The sequence below is a fragment of the Lolium rigidum genome, chromosome 7 (assembly GCF_022539505.1).
Source record: "Lolium rigidum isolate FL_2022 chromosome 7, APGP_CSIRO_Lrig_0.1, whole genome shotgun sequence".
NCBI lineage: Eukaryota > Viridiplantae > Streptophyta > Magnoliopsida > Poales > Poaceae > Lolium > Lolium rigidum.
In genome coordinates this window covers 315,295,511-315,312,210 of record NC_061514.1, presented here as the reverse complement: position 1 = coordinate 315,312,210, position 16,700 = coordinate 315,295,511, and the positions used below count along the sequence as shown (strand labels likewise).

Here is a 16,700-nt window from a genome sequence, read left to right as displayed (position 1 = left end):
AAAACAGAAAAAATAAGCGAACTGGGCCGACCAGGCCGGCCCATACCGCGCGCGGGGATGTGCGGCGCGCGGTAGCGGCCGACCTGGTCGGTGTATAGGATTTGCCCCAGCCTTGGACACATGTTATTTTGGGGCTCATTGTCCTATCGGGCTGGGCTTACCCAAACTTGCAGCTTCTTTCAGTTACTGGCTCAGCTATAGCACGGCCAACATGATTGATTTTTTTCATGATTATTTGAAAGTTCGAAATGCCTACGGGTTGATACTAGATACTGCGTGCAATTTTCCAAGAGATAATGAGTTAATTTCTGACTGAAAAATATTTGAAACCAAACAACATCCGAAGCCAAACTGCCGAAGCCATTACAAATGTATGTTTCTAGCCTATGCTGATAGTCTCAAGCTGAGAGAACCAAGAGTCCAACTGCAAATTTCAACCCTGAATCTACCGCTCCATAACATAGGCAACAAACTAAACCACAGATCAAGGCCAGCTTCTTCCATTCCCCTGACCGCTTCGGCTACTCCGATGATCCCACATGCCACAACCTGCATGATGATCAGATAAAGAATGCAGAGTTCAGAAACGTAGTTGGAGTTTCAAAAGGAAGCTTGCAGTGTCATATGAACTTGTGAAGAATGCTGCTTACCTCGTCGCATTGGCTCGATCAGCTGGACGCGCAGGCCGGCTTGCGAGGGGGAAGCTGGTGATGGGGCGTCCTCTGCACGCAAAGAACAGAGAAGATGGAATTCTTGCTTACACCACAGTCCAGCTCCGAATGATAGATAACTTGTAGTGCAGTGTATTGCAGTGCAGTTGAGCTGAACAGAATCTATCACTGTCCTTTTTGTGACTTACCTTTAGCTTTGGCTTCAAGGACTCGATTGCTGTGGCCTGTGCACTGTTGCTTGCAGCATGCTGAAGCGAAAGAAAACACAGGATTCAGATATGGAATTCTGTTGGTAGAATGTCTAACTTGTCAAAGCAGTAGGTGATATTCAGTTTTTGCATTGCATGTACCTTGCCAAGGACCCAGTCTGCGGAGTCGAAATAGGCGCGCTCATGGTCCTGAAGTAGTAGAATGCAAGCAAAATAGTTTAGATCCTAATTCAGAATATATTTCTTCAGCGCTTCAGACTCTATTTTAGTTTCAGAAAATAGTTGCATACTAGCATCAGCTGCTGACGCTACCGTGATATAGGAGGAACTAGACACTTTTTGGATGGAAATTGTGTCTAGGAGGAACTAGACACTTTTTGATATAGTAGAAGCGGGACTTGGCGTGACAATTCCGAAATTCGTCCCTGACAGAAATCGAACTCCGGTCATTAGGGTGCACCACTGCGACCCCAACCACTAGGCTAATCCCACGTCGTCGTGATACAATATTTTTATTCTCTATGGAGTGAATGCCATGAATAAATCCATGATGATAGAGTGTGTTACAAGTCAAGCTAATTCATGACTGTCTGTGGAGTCGGTACCTTTGAAATCAGAGGCTTCTTAGGTGCAATTCCTCCGAACTTGTTCTCGGTGACCGTCTGCAATTCAACAAAAACAGAGATTTCAGTGAACTGAAAAACGGCACGTCATATGTGCAGTATACTGGCTCAAACATCAGAATACAACCAAAGTTTGGTGTGTACTCTTTCTCTCCAGAACGCTGAATAAGCATGAGAGAAAGATAACGTGTGAGAACAATCAAGGAATCAGCACCCAGAACCAAGCATTTTCACTTAAAGAAAAAGCTCTGCATACATCATTAGTAATTGCAGGGTGCCAACAATGCACGATTTCATATTTGGAGAGCACTAGAAGTATCTGAGCCACGCCAGGTTGATAGATAGTGACCCCACAACAAAGCCGCCCTGACATGGACATAATTCCAGAAACTATTCCGCTAAATCTACTCGAAAGGTTGGAGCTTGGACTGCAATGTTCACCTTTTTCTTCAGTGCAAGAGATTCTTCAGAACAAAACAAAACAAAACAAAAAAACGTGTAAAGTTGACGCAGTGATTATATGGTTGATATGTACTACTGTTTTGCCCATTGACACGCATGAATTGACTGGTTTTGTTGTCTACCTGTTGGGGATAAGCAGAAGAATAACTTTACATTGACTGGCTGGGGTGCGATTCGAATAAGGTGGCTCCGATTTCCCATCTAAATAAAAGTGTTCTCTGTCGAACTACTAACAAAATTGAACAGAACTATACGGGTGTACTTGGATGTCCCAGCAGAGTTCAGGCATGAATCGAGAAACATCACCTACCGTCCCTACAATCTTCAGATAACCGATCCTCTACAATCGACATTACAGCGACAAACAAAGCTGAAGAGAACATCAATCAACAATAATTACAGAAGGATACTTGCGAGAAGTTCAAGGAAAATTTACCCTAGAAATTGGTGGGTTTCCCAGATGAGATTGGCGTCTCATCGGAAGTCGTTTCAGAAACAGGGGATGGATTCTATTCAAAGAGATGGCGTGAAAGTACCTGTTGTTCCACGGGCGAGGCGGATGAGTTGCCGTTGCAGCCTGCCATCTGATCGATCGATCCTCTCCCTGACGAACACAAAACAAAGAAGAGGAAGAAGAAGAAGAAGCAAGTTTCAGACCCTGGAACAGACGAAAACTTGAGGCTATTTAAACATGTGGGTGCAGAGATTTGGAGTTAGGTGAGGGACAACCTCGGCACTGTGTGGAGACGAGGCACGGCCGGGAGGGAAGAGACGATCGAGCAGCAGATGTGGGATGAGGAGAAACGTGTGAATCGACGTGATTCTATATATAGAGAGAGGGGAGCAGGGAAATATGTCATGGTCGTGGATGCGGGGAAAGAAGGAAAAAGGCAAGAGAAAGGTGGCATGCAATAAATTCAGTCAAGCGTTTCAGATTTGGGAAATTTCAGGCCATGAAAAGATGGTACTCATTTATGAATTTCCTTTGGCGATACTATGTAGAGTTAAGAGTTATAATTAGTAAGTATGGAAAATGATTATTCGCTTTCCAATTGCGATGGCAAGATGCACGTGACGAGCACGCGTACGTTCCAACCATGCAATGCGTGAAGCAAGAACCTGATGTTGCGAGATATGCACGGAAGGTACGTGCAAGAAGAGCAGGTGCGAGCGAAACTAGCGGTTCAGGTTGGGAACCCATGACAAGAACGAGTTCAGAAATATTCAAAACACTTATGTCAATAATAGTTCTTGAATTCGACGGTTTCTCTTCGTCTATTTTATTTTCAGTCGAATTTCTAATTGTTTGAATTGTGTAATCTTTCATTATGGAGATGGGTAACCGGTTTAAATCAATTTGATTATAATTCAATTCATGACGATCATAAGGAGAAAGTTCATATTCTTCGGTCATTGATAAACATTTTGTCGAGAATGCACATACAAACAACAACGACTATTCCTGCAAAATGAGCAAAGACGGATGATTTGTCGGAAAGAAATCAAAGCCGAGCGAAGCTTGGCCCCACATGTCATTCACGCAATCGGCCATATTCCTTAGGTTAGAGATCTCTTTAGGGTTACTTCTATTTTCACGTGGTCTCGTTTATTCTTTTCCTCGTCTCTCCCTCCATCGAAATTCTCCTCCACGTGGATGACTTATCGACCTAGCTTAATTGGAAAATTAAGGTTTTAGAAAGATAGTTAGTATCGGAAGTTCACTTTGATCTCAGGTGAATATGCTCTCTTTACACAAAATGTACATTTCAAAATGGAACAAATATCTTAAAAAATATTCCGCAATTTTTGTACATATCTCAGGTACATATCGATGTTCTATATGCGCACGTAAAGTATCACCAAAAATCGACAACTTTTCTATACTCCATTTGGAAAGACAAATAAAGATCTCTTGCAATCACTTATTTTCATACCAAATTTTGTTTTCTTTACAAAGATCACGCAAAAAGTCGTTTTTTCGTGAAATGACTTGGTGCACTCAAAGGTTGTGAAGATGTCCACGTGACATTTTTTAATTTTTCTTTTGACATTTCAAAATCCATTCAAAATAAATGCAGGGTGCACCTCAGAGCCAAAACGCTGCTCCCGGTTAGTATAGTTAAGAGATGATTAACATATTTCCAATTGTGAGGCCAGGCCATGGCGATTGAGTGGTTTGCTTGCAAGGTGAGATCATCGGTACCCACACAAGACTCCTAATTTGGAGCACTACCTGTTATTTATACATGCAGGCTAGCTGCATTTTTATTTGTACTAACCTGCAGGCGCACATGAATACGCACCTACAGTACGTTGCAACCATGCATTCGTCAAGCAAAAGAGCATGATGTTGCACGTGAGTACGACTGTACGAGTATATATACTTGTAAGAACCTGCCGGTAGCTATCTGAACACCACAAAATACACATATAAAACGACGAATCTATGAATTCGTAAAGTTTTGAAACATTGTATGACAAACACTCAGACAGTAGACAGACACAAGGCCGAGCGCTGGCAAATTGCCAACATGCCGTGACAAAGGCGAGTGGAGCCTGGTCCCGCCTGTCATTGTCCCAGTCGGCCATATTCCTTTCTTGAGGATCCCAACAGGAGTCTGCTGTTTGTTTCCTTGTGGTCTCTTATTCTTTGCCTGACATAGCCATCGATTCTCCTAGGTGCCTTGCCTGCCTCTCTCTATAAGATTCTCCTCCCTAGGTCATTGTGGCCGACTTGTCGACCTAGCACAATTGGCATCTCTACGTCAATTCTTTCCTTTGTGTTCTCTCTTTGCATTTCAAATGTTCTTCCCTATCTTCGGATTATGTGATCTCGTTTGTGTTGAGTTGGCTTCAAATTTAATCTATCCGAGTACCCATTGGCCTGATTGCAAAAGTGAAGTGGCACAATGTTTTTGACGGTGATCTATGTGAGTTTCGGTCTCCCCGCCGGCATCTAATGTTTTGACTTCTTAGCAGGCTAACGACAACCATGTTCTTTCACAAAATCATTTTCTTTCATTCCCCACCACCCCCACATGCATTGCGGCAGTCATTACTGTCGACATAGGATCGAGGGGAGAGCATCTAGGACGGTCACTGGCCCCGAGCGTGGCCGAGGCCAAGGCCACCGAGGAAGGTGTGGGGGAGAGGCCAGAGTCAGCCACCACCATCCCCATTGCCACAACGGCTGGAGGCGGTTCGCCCGCGCGCACGTCATTGAAGTCGGGCACTTCGTCGTCTTCAAATACGATGACCATGGCATCCTCACCGTCAAGGTCTTCAACGAGGCCATGTGACGCCGCTAGTATCACTCCAACGAGGATGACTAGGCAAGGACAAGATGAAGACGCTAGGGTCTTCTACTATGGTTTTATTGATTTCTTAAGCAATTTGTCTCTAAATATCTATGCAATCTATTTTCTTCAAGCAAATTGACTCCCCTATTCAGACAACAATGGACCGAATGGGGCAAGCTAATGGACGCACTGGCCTGATGGGCCAAACCGCAGCCCAAATTCTATTCGCGGTGCGACCCAGGCAGATGGAAACATACCATTTGAGTCGCTGTTTTAGGCCGCCCCGTTGGAGATGCCCTAACGGTACCCGGGCTCATGCTGTACTCCGCAACATGTGTGTGTGTGTGTGTGTGTGCATCGCCCTCGCGCTCCATCGAATGGGCTGGTCCATTACGATGAGTAGGTCCGCTAATTACCTCGCCTGTGTAACTCTAGTCATGTCCGATTATTTTAAAATATTGAAATCTAAAAGGTTCAAATCTTAAGAAAATTAAAATCGAAAAAATCTTATTTTGAAAATTTTGGGAAAAACCCATCCACACCCAAAAAAAAAACTGGTGAAAAAACCGAAACCCCGAAAAAACCCACAAAGAAACATGAAAAAAAAACCGCAGGAAAACCGGCATAAGTAAGCGGCCGCTAACGGGCCAGCGCATGACGAACTCCCGCGTGGGCACGCAGTAGACGCGCACGCCCAAATCGGGCTAGCCCGCCTTCGTGATGGGCCGCCAGGCCTCTCCCTCACCAAATCGGCCTAGCCCATCTACTACTTCTCAAGTTCTCATCAAGGCAACGTCGGCGGCCCAAGGACTGAAGAGAGCCGTTTTGACCTGACCGTGCTGAAAACGAAAAAATTATTCCCAAATTCCCGCAGCGAGCGGGAAAATATTTAAGCCCCCAGTCCCCAGAGCCGGTGCCTGCTCCTCGCGAAATCCCCATTTCGAAATTCCAAATCCAACTCCGGAGAGAGCGAGCGCACGGGAACTCCAGCCGCAGCCTACACAGATCAGGCGAGCTGCTCGGGCCGCCGCCGCCGATCCGCCCCCAAGCCGCGCGCGGATCGACTCGCCCCTCTCCCACCTCGCCTCGGCCGGATTCGGCTGGCGGTGGCCGCCCCGATTCGTGCCGCTCCAATCCGTCCCCAGTCCACGGTGAGTTCGATTCCGCTGCTCCCTTGCCGCGTGCCGCGCGAATTCGGTGTGTTTCGGGCGGCGTATCTGACCCTGGTGTTGATTCGGGCTAGGGTTTTGCGAGGGTAGCGGCAGATGGGGGTGGAGGACTACCATGTCGTCGAGCTCGTCGGGGAGGGGTCCTTCGGGAAGGTCTACAAGGGGAGGCGCAAGTACTCTAGACAGGTTCCCCTCCTCTCCACTGGTTTCCGGAAGGAGCGAACCATTTGTGAGATTTTTTTTTTCTGCATATGAAGTTGGTTTAATCCGTTGTGCTGCCTGAATTTGGTTCAGACGGTTGCCATGAAGTTTATTCTTAAGCATGGGAAGAGCGATAAGGACATCCACAACCTAAGGCAGGAGATCGAGGTAACTGCTGCTATAACCATCTCTATTTCAGTCACTGGGACAGCCATGAGACGTGCCATGTGTGCAACAAGCGATTAACATATAGCCAGAAATGTACAACAGTTCCCATGTAGGAGTAGCTGCATTTGTTATCCCATAATATGGTGTTTATTATCTCAATTCACCATCTCAATTTGTGCTCTCATCAAAATTTCTGTAGATTCTGAGGAAACTCAAACATGAGAATATAATTGAAATGATCGATGCCTTTGAAACCCCTCAGGAGTTTTGCGTCGTCACAGAGTTCGCACAGGTACTCAGCTAGATCTATCTTACCACAGTGTGTTTTCTCACCAATGATTGGTTTGGTTTCATTGTACTTGGGTTGGCCAAACTTCAGTATTAATGGTGGGTAATGGCTGTTTCAGGGAGAGCTCTTTGAGGTGCTCGAGGATGATAAATGCCTTCCAGAAGAACAAGTTCAAGCAATTGCTAAGCAGCTGGTATGGAGTTGGCCTTGTTTTTCTCCTTACGAACCATGCCAGTCTACAACTTATTGCCTTCATGGTTTGAGCGTGTGGCCTCATTTCAGGTAAAAGCGTTGTATTACTTGCACTCCAATCGTATTATCCATCGGGATATGAAGCCTCAGAACATCCTTATTGGAAAAGGATCTATTGTCAAGGTATATTCTATGCTGTGTATGGTACTAGTTTTAGATCATCACAAGAAGTCTTTGGAATTTTCTTGTATTCACATGCTTCAGATAAAATGGTTGTTATTGTAGTCACCACCTAAATATTTACTTGATCGGTACAAAGCTATAACTTATACAGTGCAATAGTCTAATATCCCATGGTCTGATGGAGTATAAATTGCTTGGCTAGCCATGTCTTTTCATAAATTGCTTGTGTGAAAGATCTAACTGATGATATGGTATAAATTTAATTACTGTTATTTTATGGCATTTTCTATTTTGTTTACTGTTCTGGTTCCAGAATTGTTGATCGATTACAGTATTATGATTGGAGTTCCGATTGAGTTTTTTTTCCTGCTGTATCCACAGCTTTGTGATTTTGGGTTTGCTCGTGCCATGTCGGCCAATACTGTTGTGCTACGTTCTATAAAAGGTACCTTCCATCTTTGCTTGCTAGCTTATTTTCTTACAAAATCATTTCCTCCCTGTATGCATCTGTTGGTATGTTTCCTCCACTACTGAACAGAAACTATCACTGATCTTGTAAATTCATTAGTGTGGACTTGTACTGGCCATTGGGCATGATCATTAAGATGTTGGTTTTTTAACATAAAATGTCTGCTTGTGTTAGTTATCGAGAATAATTTATATGGAGCTATCATTAGATTTCGGAGTTGACTTAATACTTCCTACTTTCGAGAACTGCCACCGTTATTTAAGAAAGCATGACTGCATCTAGTTGATCATCCCATTGGTTCTTGTTCAGCTTATTGTGGCATTTGGTACCCATGGTAATACTAACATGGACGTTTTCCTAGTATTTCGTGACAATTATGAGACCCGTTTGCCAGTCTTCCATTTCACTAAGCATGCTTCTCTCACCCAGGAACACCATTATATATGGCTCCAGAACTTGTGAGGGAACAACCGTATAACCACACAGCAGATTTATGGTCCCTTGGGGTCATCTTGTACGTAAACTCTTCTTCTTTGCTTCCTGTTATATGATTTTACTTTACAAATAGTCTATTGTGTACTCTATTCTGCAGTCATGTTTCTTTTCGTGTGTCCTGTACACCATAATATCATTCCACCAATGCCTGAGCTAGAGAATCTTTGGAATGAAAGTTATATTGCCAACATGGTTAGAGTCTTAGAGATAAGTGAAAAAAATGTTAATCCAAACATGCTCTAATGCAAGCATTGTATGAAGTAAGAGTGAGAGCAACAATTGATTTGTTTTATTTCACCTTAATATCTGATCCCATGCCAGTTTGATGCATACACATTTTTCCAGATGATATAACCTTTTGTTTCTAAATTCCGAACAACGTTGGCTATGTAACTCCATCCTCATTTTTATTTACCTTACTTTGTCCAGTTGAGCACACAATTTAATCATGAAGAGCTCATCTTTTTTATGTTTAATTATGGATTTCTGTAGCAATTACATGGTTGTACTCTTTCTATAAAGCATATTTTGGTTATAACCTAACTTGCTCGCTTTGAGGTACTTTGTACTGTAGTTCACAGTTATACTTGGTTTCTACTTTGTGTTTGATAATTCTATCAGTTTACCTACTTTCAACAAGCTAGCCTTTGTTTCGATGGCCAGGTATGAACTATTTGTTGGTCAGCCCCCCTTTTATACAAATTCAGTCTATGCACTTATACGACACATTGTCAAGGTTGGTCTGTTTACTGCTTGTGTCCAAATATTTGCTCTTTGAATTTTGCTGTTAATTTTTTTTATCATATGCTCTCTCTGTGCCATGGCAGGATCCTGTGAAATATCCAGATAATATGAGTGCAAACTTTAAGAGCTTCTTGAAGGGTTTACTTAACAAGGTCCTAACTGATTTTTTCCCCACTATGCACAGTTATTGAATTTATTGATTCCTCCTTTTCTTCGCTAATGCTTTATATGGTGTTGAACTGTTAACAGTTGCCTCAAAGTAGACTAACCTGGCCAGCTTTGTTGGAGCACCCGTTTGTCAAAGATGAATCAGTTGAATTAGTAGGTGCAAGCGCCTTGAATTATTTCTTCCAAAAAAAAAATGGATTCATGAAATAAGAAACCATATGTTTGTATACCACATATATCATGAAACTAATGGATTTCTCGTCAATTTTCTAGGATACCCAATCCACACCTTTTGAAGTGAAAAGATCTGAGGCTACACGGAAGGAAGATGAAATTCAAACATCAAAGAACCAACCATCTGCTGCTGAACCACCAAGTAATGATTTGAATTCTAAATATGTTCTCAGTCTTAGAGAGTTCCGCATGTTAACTAAACTTATATGAATGTTTGGCAGGTAGAAATACTGTTACCAATAGAGAAACTGACCACGATAATAAAATAAGCAATAAAAAAGATGGCCCTACGTCAGCTACCGACAATTATCACGGTTCATCTGCTGGTGCTATTTCTGGTGCTCCATCAGGTATCTTCTCTTCCAAGCACAAGTTCGACTTGCTTGTAATAATTATCATGGCACTAATTTTGACCAGAACAGTCATGGTTTTGTCTATGGACTGCAATTAGATGACCTATGTGAAATGAATATGCCATATGCCACTAATCGCCATCTTTTGGGAGTTGTTCTTCCCAGTTCGTGAGGTATTAATGGTAGAATATATCTATGCTGAATGTAGGTGACCTTTCAGCCAATGATGATTTGTGGTTGAAAACTAATATTGTATTGCTAATTGCCTGGGTAATGTACCAGCCATAGCGTATGAGGGACATATATGACTTCAAGGAAAGGACAATGCTGGACTGATTGTAGTCACTTCACTGTTGTCATAATAAATAGTATTTCTTTAGGAAGAGAGATTGTGTTACTTAACCTGGACCTATTCGTTCATGGAGAGTGGTAATATACTGGATGGTACATCCGCATCCCACAAACGAAGCAAACCATCCTTTCTAGCTAATTGGACAACCTTGAGCAACTTTTAACAATCTATAGCTTGCGTACCTGCACATCTTGTAGAAGCTGCATTTATCAATGCCTTGCTATCTCGAATAATCAGACCCCACCTGGAACAACCATCAGTAGTTGCTGTAGCTTCTTAAGGCTTAATAACTTGTAATTATTTCACTGTAAGGTTTAATTAATAATTTACAGACATACTAAACAGCACCAACTTTTTTACTGCATTGCAGTGTGTACGGCTTTAGATAAGCTGGAAAAGGCTTCACAAACAGTAAACGGTGCTAGCAGCATTATTGAAGATAGTGAAGCATTGTTGACTATCCTCGGTCCCATAAAAAAATGGTTGAGCAATCCTCCTAGTTCCCTGAGGTAGATTTATAGCTTATGCTTTTACATTCAACATGAGCTATTCAGATTATTGTTTCTATTGTAGAACTTACATTATGGTCGCTATGCACAAATATCCATGCAATTTTTGAAGAACAGTGCTCATATGTTTTTCTGTTAGTTTGTATGCATCCTATCTCCTCGTGTATTTGCTACACAATTTTGGCATCATTTGTGGTATATCTTCTAATCTATAAAAATTTATCCATGGAGTTTGTCCATAGTTTTTTTTATCACACAGATTATTTGGATGAGAAGCTTGAATTGTAGAACTGGTTCACTAGTTCACTCAACGTTGAAGTTACCAGCTGTACTTTGTTCCGGTTTATCGTCATTTCTAACTGCAATTTATGCTTGGTCAACTTTCACAGGGAATTGGATTTTGATGGTGCAAATCAGTCACTCAGAATTATTAAAAATCTAATTGAAGCTGGGTCTTATCACTCCTGTGCAGCAATTGATGACATCATCTCTATGCTTCTTGAGTTCACAACTCTCATTATCAGAATGAAGCTTTCAGCTGCTTACAGTCTTACAGTGAAGGTATTTACATCAGACATCCAGAATTTCATATTCACTTGAAATATTTGAATTGGGAAGTGCAACCGAAAGCAAACTCTTAATTCTTTTGACCTAGTATATGAAGTACTCCCTCCGTCCAAAAATAAGTTTCTTAGTTTTGATGTATTGTTGTAGATACATCCGTATCTAGAAAAAGTTGACACTTATTTTTGGACGGAGGTAGTACATGCTATGCAAATAATAGTTTTGAACAGATACAAGTAATTGTGATGATATATTCATGTTATAATCTGTACTGTCTAACAATGTGTTTGTTGGCAGTGCCTAGCTATAGCACGTAAGCTGCTCGATACAAGTGAAGGTGCTGTGCTAAGTTCTTATGGCAGACACTGGTCCGCCATGTATGATCTTTATTCACAGGTGACACTTTGCTACTCACCACAGGCTCCATTGTCTGATTTTTTTTTCCTTTGTGCTGACTAGCCAAGGGTTTTGATATGCAGATTCTAGCTTCCACAGTTGATCCATCTGGAAGAATATCCCGTGAGTCGACTGCATGTCTTGCGCTGATGTTATCTCGGGTTATTTCTGTGTTGAAAATGAGTATCTCCTCTGAGGGTCCGAATCAAGTTGAAGAAAGCCTCATCAACATTATTGATCATGCAAGGAAGTCACAATTACTAGAACTCTTGTGCGAGTGTCTAATAGCTTCAGGTTCAGACATAATATCAGGTTCTACTAACATGGTACCAGCAGCATGTGAGGCATGCAAGGCTATTTGGTATCTAGCTCATGCTGTTGACATTGTATCCCTTGGCGCACACAATTTTTCATTTCCATTAGCTAGTTCATGGCGACAAGGTCACTCAAAGTTGGATGGTAAAATGCAAGAGCAAGATTTGTTGCCAGATTCAAACTCTACTAGTCTAATAGCCATATTTGTCAAATCATTTCTCGCCTCGCGACCAATGCAGATTGCTGTTTACCACTGCTTGCATAATGGTCTAGAGTCAGCTATCCATGCTTCTCTTCAGGTAGTTCTCTAATGCTTGTTAATCTATGTGCAAATAAGTCTCTCCATAGGATTTTTTTGAGTTCTAACTAACATAATAGGTTCTGCACTTGTTTCCACTATTTCCAACCAACTACTACTTTGTACTCCATTGCTATATTTGATCTTGTCAGCTTGTGGGCGAACTCACAAGCAGCCTCACCTGATGTTCTCATCTTATATGGTCCAACTAAGCTAAAGTGTGAGAATGTTCGGTTTCCCTAGTTCTTGTTTTCTTCTCGAACATGATTAAGAATGAAATTGATGTGAGCTTAGTTTTCTATGAAAGAAAGAACATAAAGTATATTTCCATAATGGAGGTTATAGGCCGATGTGATACTTTTAGAGCTTGCAGTATCTCTAAATTATACTCCCCCTGTCCCAATATAAAATGTTATTACAACCAGTATACTCCTACATTGGTTCTAATAACATCCTATATTATGGAACGGAGGGAGTAGAAAAGAGAAGCTTCGCAGTTGTTGGTTGATTATGTCTTTACAGCAAGAACTATCGATAAGTGAGCTTATTACATTTTCTACATTGAAAGTGCAATTTAGCGCATTTCCAGTTGTTACTGAATCTTCATATATTTGTTATGATTCCTAATGCACTTAAAATTTGCTTTTCAGCTCATCGCAAGGGCCTGCCTGCTGAATCCAACTTTCTGTGCTATTATGTGTGGTCCATTGAATTCATCATCGGATGCCAATGAAGTAGATTATGGTGGAGATGGCACTATTGTATCTGATATGTTTTCGTTGCTGTCACTGTGTGGCTCATATTTGAACGAGTCAAAGCAGAACAGTAACCAGAAATGCAAACTGTCCAATCCTCATGCTCTAGTAGTGCACTGTTGTCTGGCATTGGCAACAATAGCAGCATGTCTAAAGTTGGATGGGAAATCTTCAACATCAATTATTTTAACAAGTTCAAACAAGAAACAGAGGTCCAGGCTTTCTGTTCTCGCGCACCTCTCTTCAGCCGATGATACAGTGAAGAGTTGCCTGCAGCCACACTGTGCATCTGCAACACTTGCACTATCAACAATTATTGCACTTGAAAATGGAGGGCAAGCCAGATCTTCTCTATGTGAAACTGCCCTTGCTTTGTTTCCTCGTATGGCAACACTGCACACGTTGCTGAAGCTTTGGCTATCTGATGGAAGTGAGGAACTTTGTCGATATAATGCTGGTTTACTGAATCTGTTTGGCCTTCGTGATGGGAGTATTGGGCTGTTAGATTTTAGATTGAAATGGGGCGCACCATTGGCCGTCGAACAAGCCTGCTCCGTTGGTATCCCTCAGCTCCTCATTCGCTTGCTTACTGACGGATTCTCAAGGGAGCCCTCTGATGGGAAAGAAGGTTCAACACACCGCAGTGGATTATCACCATTGGGAGTTGCCTGGACTCTGTCAACTTTATCTCAATGCCTTCCTGGTGGTGTTTTCCGTGAAATTTTGTATAAAAAGGAACATGTAAAGCTTTTGACCGACATGCTCTCTGATATGCACCTGAAGGCGTTGTCAGCTTGGACTGGCCTTGGTGGTGGGAAAAGAGGAGTACGGGAACTGATAAATGCAGTTGTTGATGTTTTGGCATTTCCATTTGTCGCAGTGCAGAGCTCTCCAAACATGCCATCAACAGCGGCATCCATCAATAGTGGCTTTCTCCTCAACATTGCATCACCTGGGGGAAGAATTGGTACTGAGAACAAGGAAATGCTTAAAACAATAGAGCATAACATGCCTCAGTACATTCAAGTCCTCCTGGAGGTATGACCAACTGGCTCTAATCTTGCTCTTATTCATTAGTATACATTTCCATAACCCCTCTCTTCCTTACTTTTCCAGGTTGGTGTTCCTGGATGTATACTTCGCTGTCTTGATTATCTCAATATGGAAGACATAGCAAGGCCCTTGGCCATTGTGGCCAAAATGGTGGGCTATCGTCCACTTGCGTTGAAGCTTCTAAGAGAAGGTCTTCTAAATCCATGTAGAGTAGCAAAGCTACTCAAAGGTCCTCTTGCTAAGGAGAGTTTGCTCGACTTCCTCATGATAGTTTCTGATCTTGCTCGCATGTCGAAGGTTTGTCTTTTGTTGGCTTGTTTGCACATGTCTTGGTTTGCTTAATGATGTCACATTGAGATACCAAAGCTGTGTTGGATATACATATATTGACACAAGTTACGCTATTGTCTCAGGACTTCTATGAGCCCATTGACAAGGCAGGCATGGTTGAATTTTTAAAGAACTTTTTATCGAACGAGGATCCTGATATAAGAGCAAAAGCTTGCAGTGCCATTGGCAACATGTGCCGTCACAGTCCCTACTTCTATGTTCCATTTGTAAGATAAAGTTCATTTATCTATTTTCAGATTGAAATATCATGGCAGAGATATTTAACCTTGTTATCTGGGAACAGGCCTCAAATAAGGTGATTGAACTTGTAGTTGAGCGTTGTTCAGACCCTGACAAACGAACGAGGAAGTTTGCATGTTTTGCTGTAAGTCCGTAAACATGTTTCTGATTGTATCTCAATCCTCTAATGCTTTGGAGATTGATTTTGGAGCCTGATTAGCTATTTGCTATTTCAGGTAGGCAATGCTGCTTATCACAATGACAAGCTATACGAAGAACTTAGGCCATCAATATCTCAACTCACTAAGCTACTTCTTGCTCCGGAGGAAGATAAAACCAAAGGCAATGCTGCAGGGGCACTAAGTAATCTCGTGAGGAACTCTGACATACTCTGCGAAGACATTGTCTCCCAAGGCGCTATTCAGGTTTGGCACAGCTTGCTCATGGCTCATGTTCGGTCATTTCTCCCATTCCAGAGAATTTCACTTTTGGCATTGAGGGAGGAAAACGACCATGATATTTAATAGATTCTTAGTCCCAATTTAGTGAAGCTACTAACTGGCTATGACAGGATAAGTGATTATTGTCATCTCAATGTTAACAGAAGTGGCAAATATCCTGTTTTTGCTTCTGTTGAGTTCTTCTGTTTCTGACATCATTTTTAAGAAGTTGAATGGGCCAGATAACATGTTCAAAAACTGAATTGCATGTAGTTGTACCATGTATCAACAAAAAAAAATTCTAATGCTTTGGTCTTGTTTTCATTGTTAATCTGCTTATTCTTAATTTCTTGAACTTTAGCTGTCGCGAACACTAATATCTGGACTTATTCATGTGCAGGCTCTGCTGAAGATGGTCAGCAGCTACTCCACGGTGGCCCTAAGCCCCAGCAGAAAAGATGCTCTAACTGAATCGCCACTGAGAATCGTGCTCTTCGCTCTGCGCAAGATGTGCGACCACACCGTCTGCAGGCTCTTCCTGCGGTCATCAGACCTGCTCCCGATCATCGTGCACCTCAGGCAGTCACCTGATCAGACGATCTCCGAGTACGCTTCTGCCATCGCCAGTAAAGCCTACCAGGCCTGACGTTTGCAGCGAGAGGTTCCTAGTAGTATGTTAAATTGTAATGCAGTACCCGTTCAGCTTGTGCTGAACGATCCTGCAATCCATTCTGTTCTGTTCTGGAACTGTGTAATTTAGAGCAGCATCACGTGTCAGCGTACCGAATTGTGTATGTATGTAAGATCTATTTTGCCATGTATATATACAGATATATGTAGCCCCAAACCGATACAGAGAAAGTCGCGAAATCACATGCGATTTATGTACTGTCTTGCTAACCAAGAGATTCACACATAATGCAGGAGTCCGATTGGCTTCAGAAGAGCCAATGAGGAATCTTCCTGGGCTGCCACAGTTCTTCGATCGTCTTCAGGCTGGGTTTCCATGCCCCCCTGGACGTCATCTCCCGGCTCAGGAACTCCGGCTGGTGGTATCCAAGCCCTTCGATCCTCGTCGGTGCTTCGTCCCGCTGCTCCTGTCCACCAGCCTTCTGGCACAGCGGCTGAGGTGCTGTCGCGAGCACACGACGGACATCGTCGGCGGAGACCCTGCCCCTGATGGCTGGGAGCACGACGTACACCCCAGCACCCTGCAGCACGTCGTCAGCTGGCAGCGCGGCGACCTTGGCACCACCGACGGAGGAGACGAGGCGTGCGTCGACGACGAAGTGGCACGGATGTTCCACCATGAGCTCGGCTACGGATATGGGCTCTCCCAACGCCCGGACGGTCCCGTCTGGCAGCACGATCTTGCCGCCGTGGCCGCGGCCGCCGCCTGCCGAAACGAAATTACCCATGGCAACGGCAGCTTTGCAGAGTGTGGATTGCTCTTGGCCGAGGAAGATTGGGACTTAGACGATGGGGGTATAAAAATGCTGGCGGTTGCGAGGTTTAGTTG

The 16,700-nt window shown here is 42.9% G+C and overlaps 3 protein-coding genes across 3 annotated transcripts; 1 reads left to right on the top strand and 2 right to left on the bottom strand.

Annotated features, from left to right (window-relative positions):
- Positions 1–259: 259 nt before the first annotated feature.
- Positions 260–2,812, bottom strand: LOC124676224. Its single transcript, XM_047212297.1, has 7 exons — positions 2,695–2,812; positions 2,502–2,569; positions 1,486–1,542; positions 1,022–1,069; positions 860–919; positions 651–722; positions 260–549 (listed from the first exon to the last, which is right to left on the bottom strand). The coding sequence occupies exons 2-6, from the start codon at positions 2,547–2,549 to the stop codon at positions 669–671; spliced, it is 267 nt and encodes an 88-aa protein (XP_047068253.1). The 5' UTR covers positions 2,550–2,569; positions 2,695–2,812; the 3' UTR covers positions 260–549; positions 651–668.
- Positions 2,813–6,529: 3,717 nt separating this feature from the next.
- LOC124673185 (serine/threonine-protein kinase TIO-like) lies at positions 6,530–15,873 on the top strand. Its single transcript, XM_047209310.1, has 22 exons — positions 6,530–6,619; positions 6,728–6,802; positions 7,002–7,094; positions 7,210–7,284; positions 7,374–7,466; positions 7,848–7,911; positions 8,365–8,449; positions 9,094–9,166; positions 9,258–9,326; positions 9,424–9,495; positions 9,616–9,718; positions 9,798–9,926; positions 10,652–10,790; positions 11,180–11,351; positions 11,652–11,750; positions 11,834–12,364; positions 13,014–14,156; positions 14,235–14,468; positions 14,585–14,728; positions 14,806–14,886; positions 14,978–15,166; positions 15,582–15,873. The coding sequence occupies exons 1-22, from the start codon at positions 6,530–6,532 to the stop codon at positions 15,825–15,827; spliced, it is 3,999 nt and encodes a 1,332-aa protein (XP_047065266.1). The 3' UTR covers positions 15,828–15,873.
- Positions 15,874–16,119: 246 nt separating this feature from the next.
- LOC124671128 lies at positions 16,120–16,599 on the bottom strand. The gene has a single exon (XM_047207552.1). The coding sequence runs from the start codon at positions 16,597–16,599 to the stop codon at positions 16,120–16,122; it is 480 nt and encodes a 159-aa protein (XP_047063508.1).
- Positions 16,600–16,700: the final 101 nt, after the last annotated feature.

Bases quoted from the DNA above. Each gene is read 5' to 3' on its own strand.
- LOC124673185 (XM_047209310.1), top strand. From the start codon at position 6,530: ATGGGGGTGGAGGACTACCATGTCGTCGAGCTCGTCGGGGAGGGGTCC. The intron at 7,912-8,364 runs GTACCTTCCATC...TCTCTCACCCAG, and splicing joins TGTGCTACGTTCTATAAAAG to GAACACCATTATATATGGCT. The intron at 9,167-9,257 runs GTTGGTCTGTTT...GTGCCATGGCAG, and splicing joins TTATACGACACATTGTCAAG to GATCCTGTGAAATATCCAGA.
- LOC124676224 (XM_047212297.1), bottom strand. From the start codon at position 2,549: ATGGCAGGCTGCAACGGCAACTCATCCGCCTCGCCCGTGGAACAACAG. The intron at 920-1,021 runs GTACATGCAATG...CTTTCGCTTCAG, and splicing joins CAGACTGGGTCCTTGGCAAG to CATGCTGCAAGCAACAGTGC. The intron at 723-859 runs GTAAGTCACAAA...CTTTGCGTGCAG, and splicing joins CCTTGAAGCCAAAGCTAAAG to AGGACGCCCCATCACCAGCT.
- LOC124671128 (XM_047207552.1), bottom strand. From the start codon at position 16,599: ATGGGTAATTTCGTTTCGGCAGGCGGCGGCCGCGGCCACGGCGGCAAG.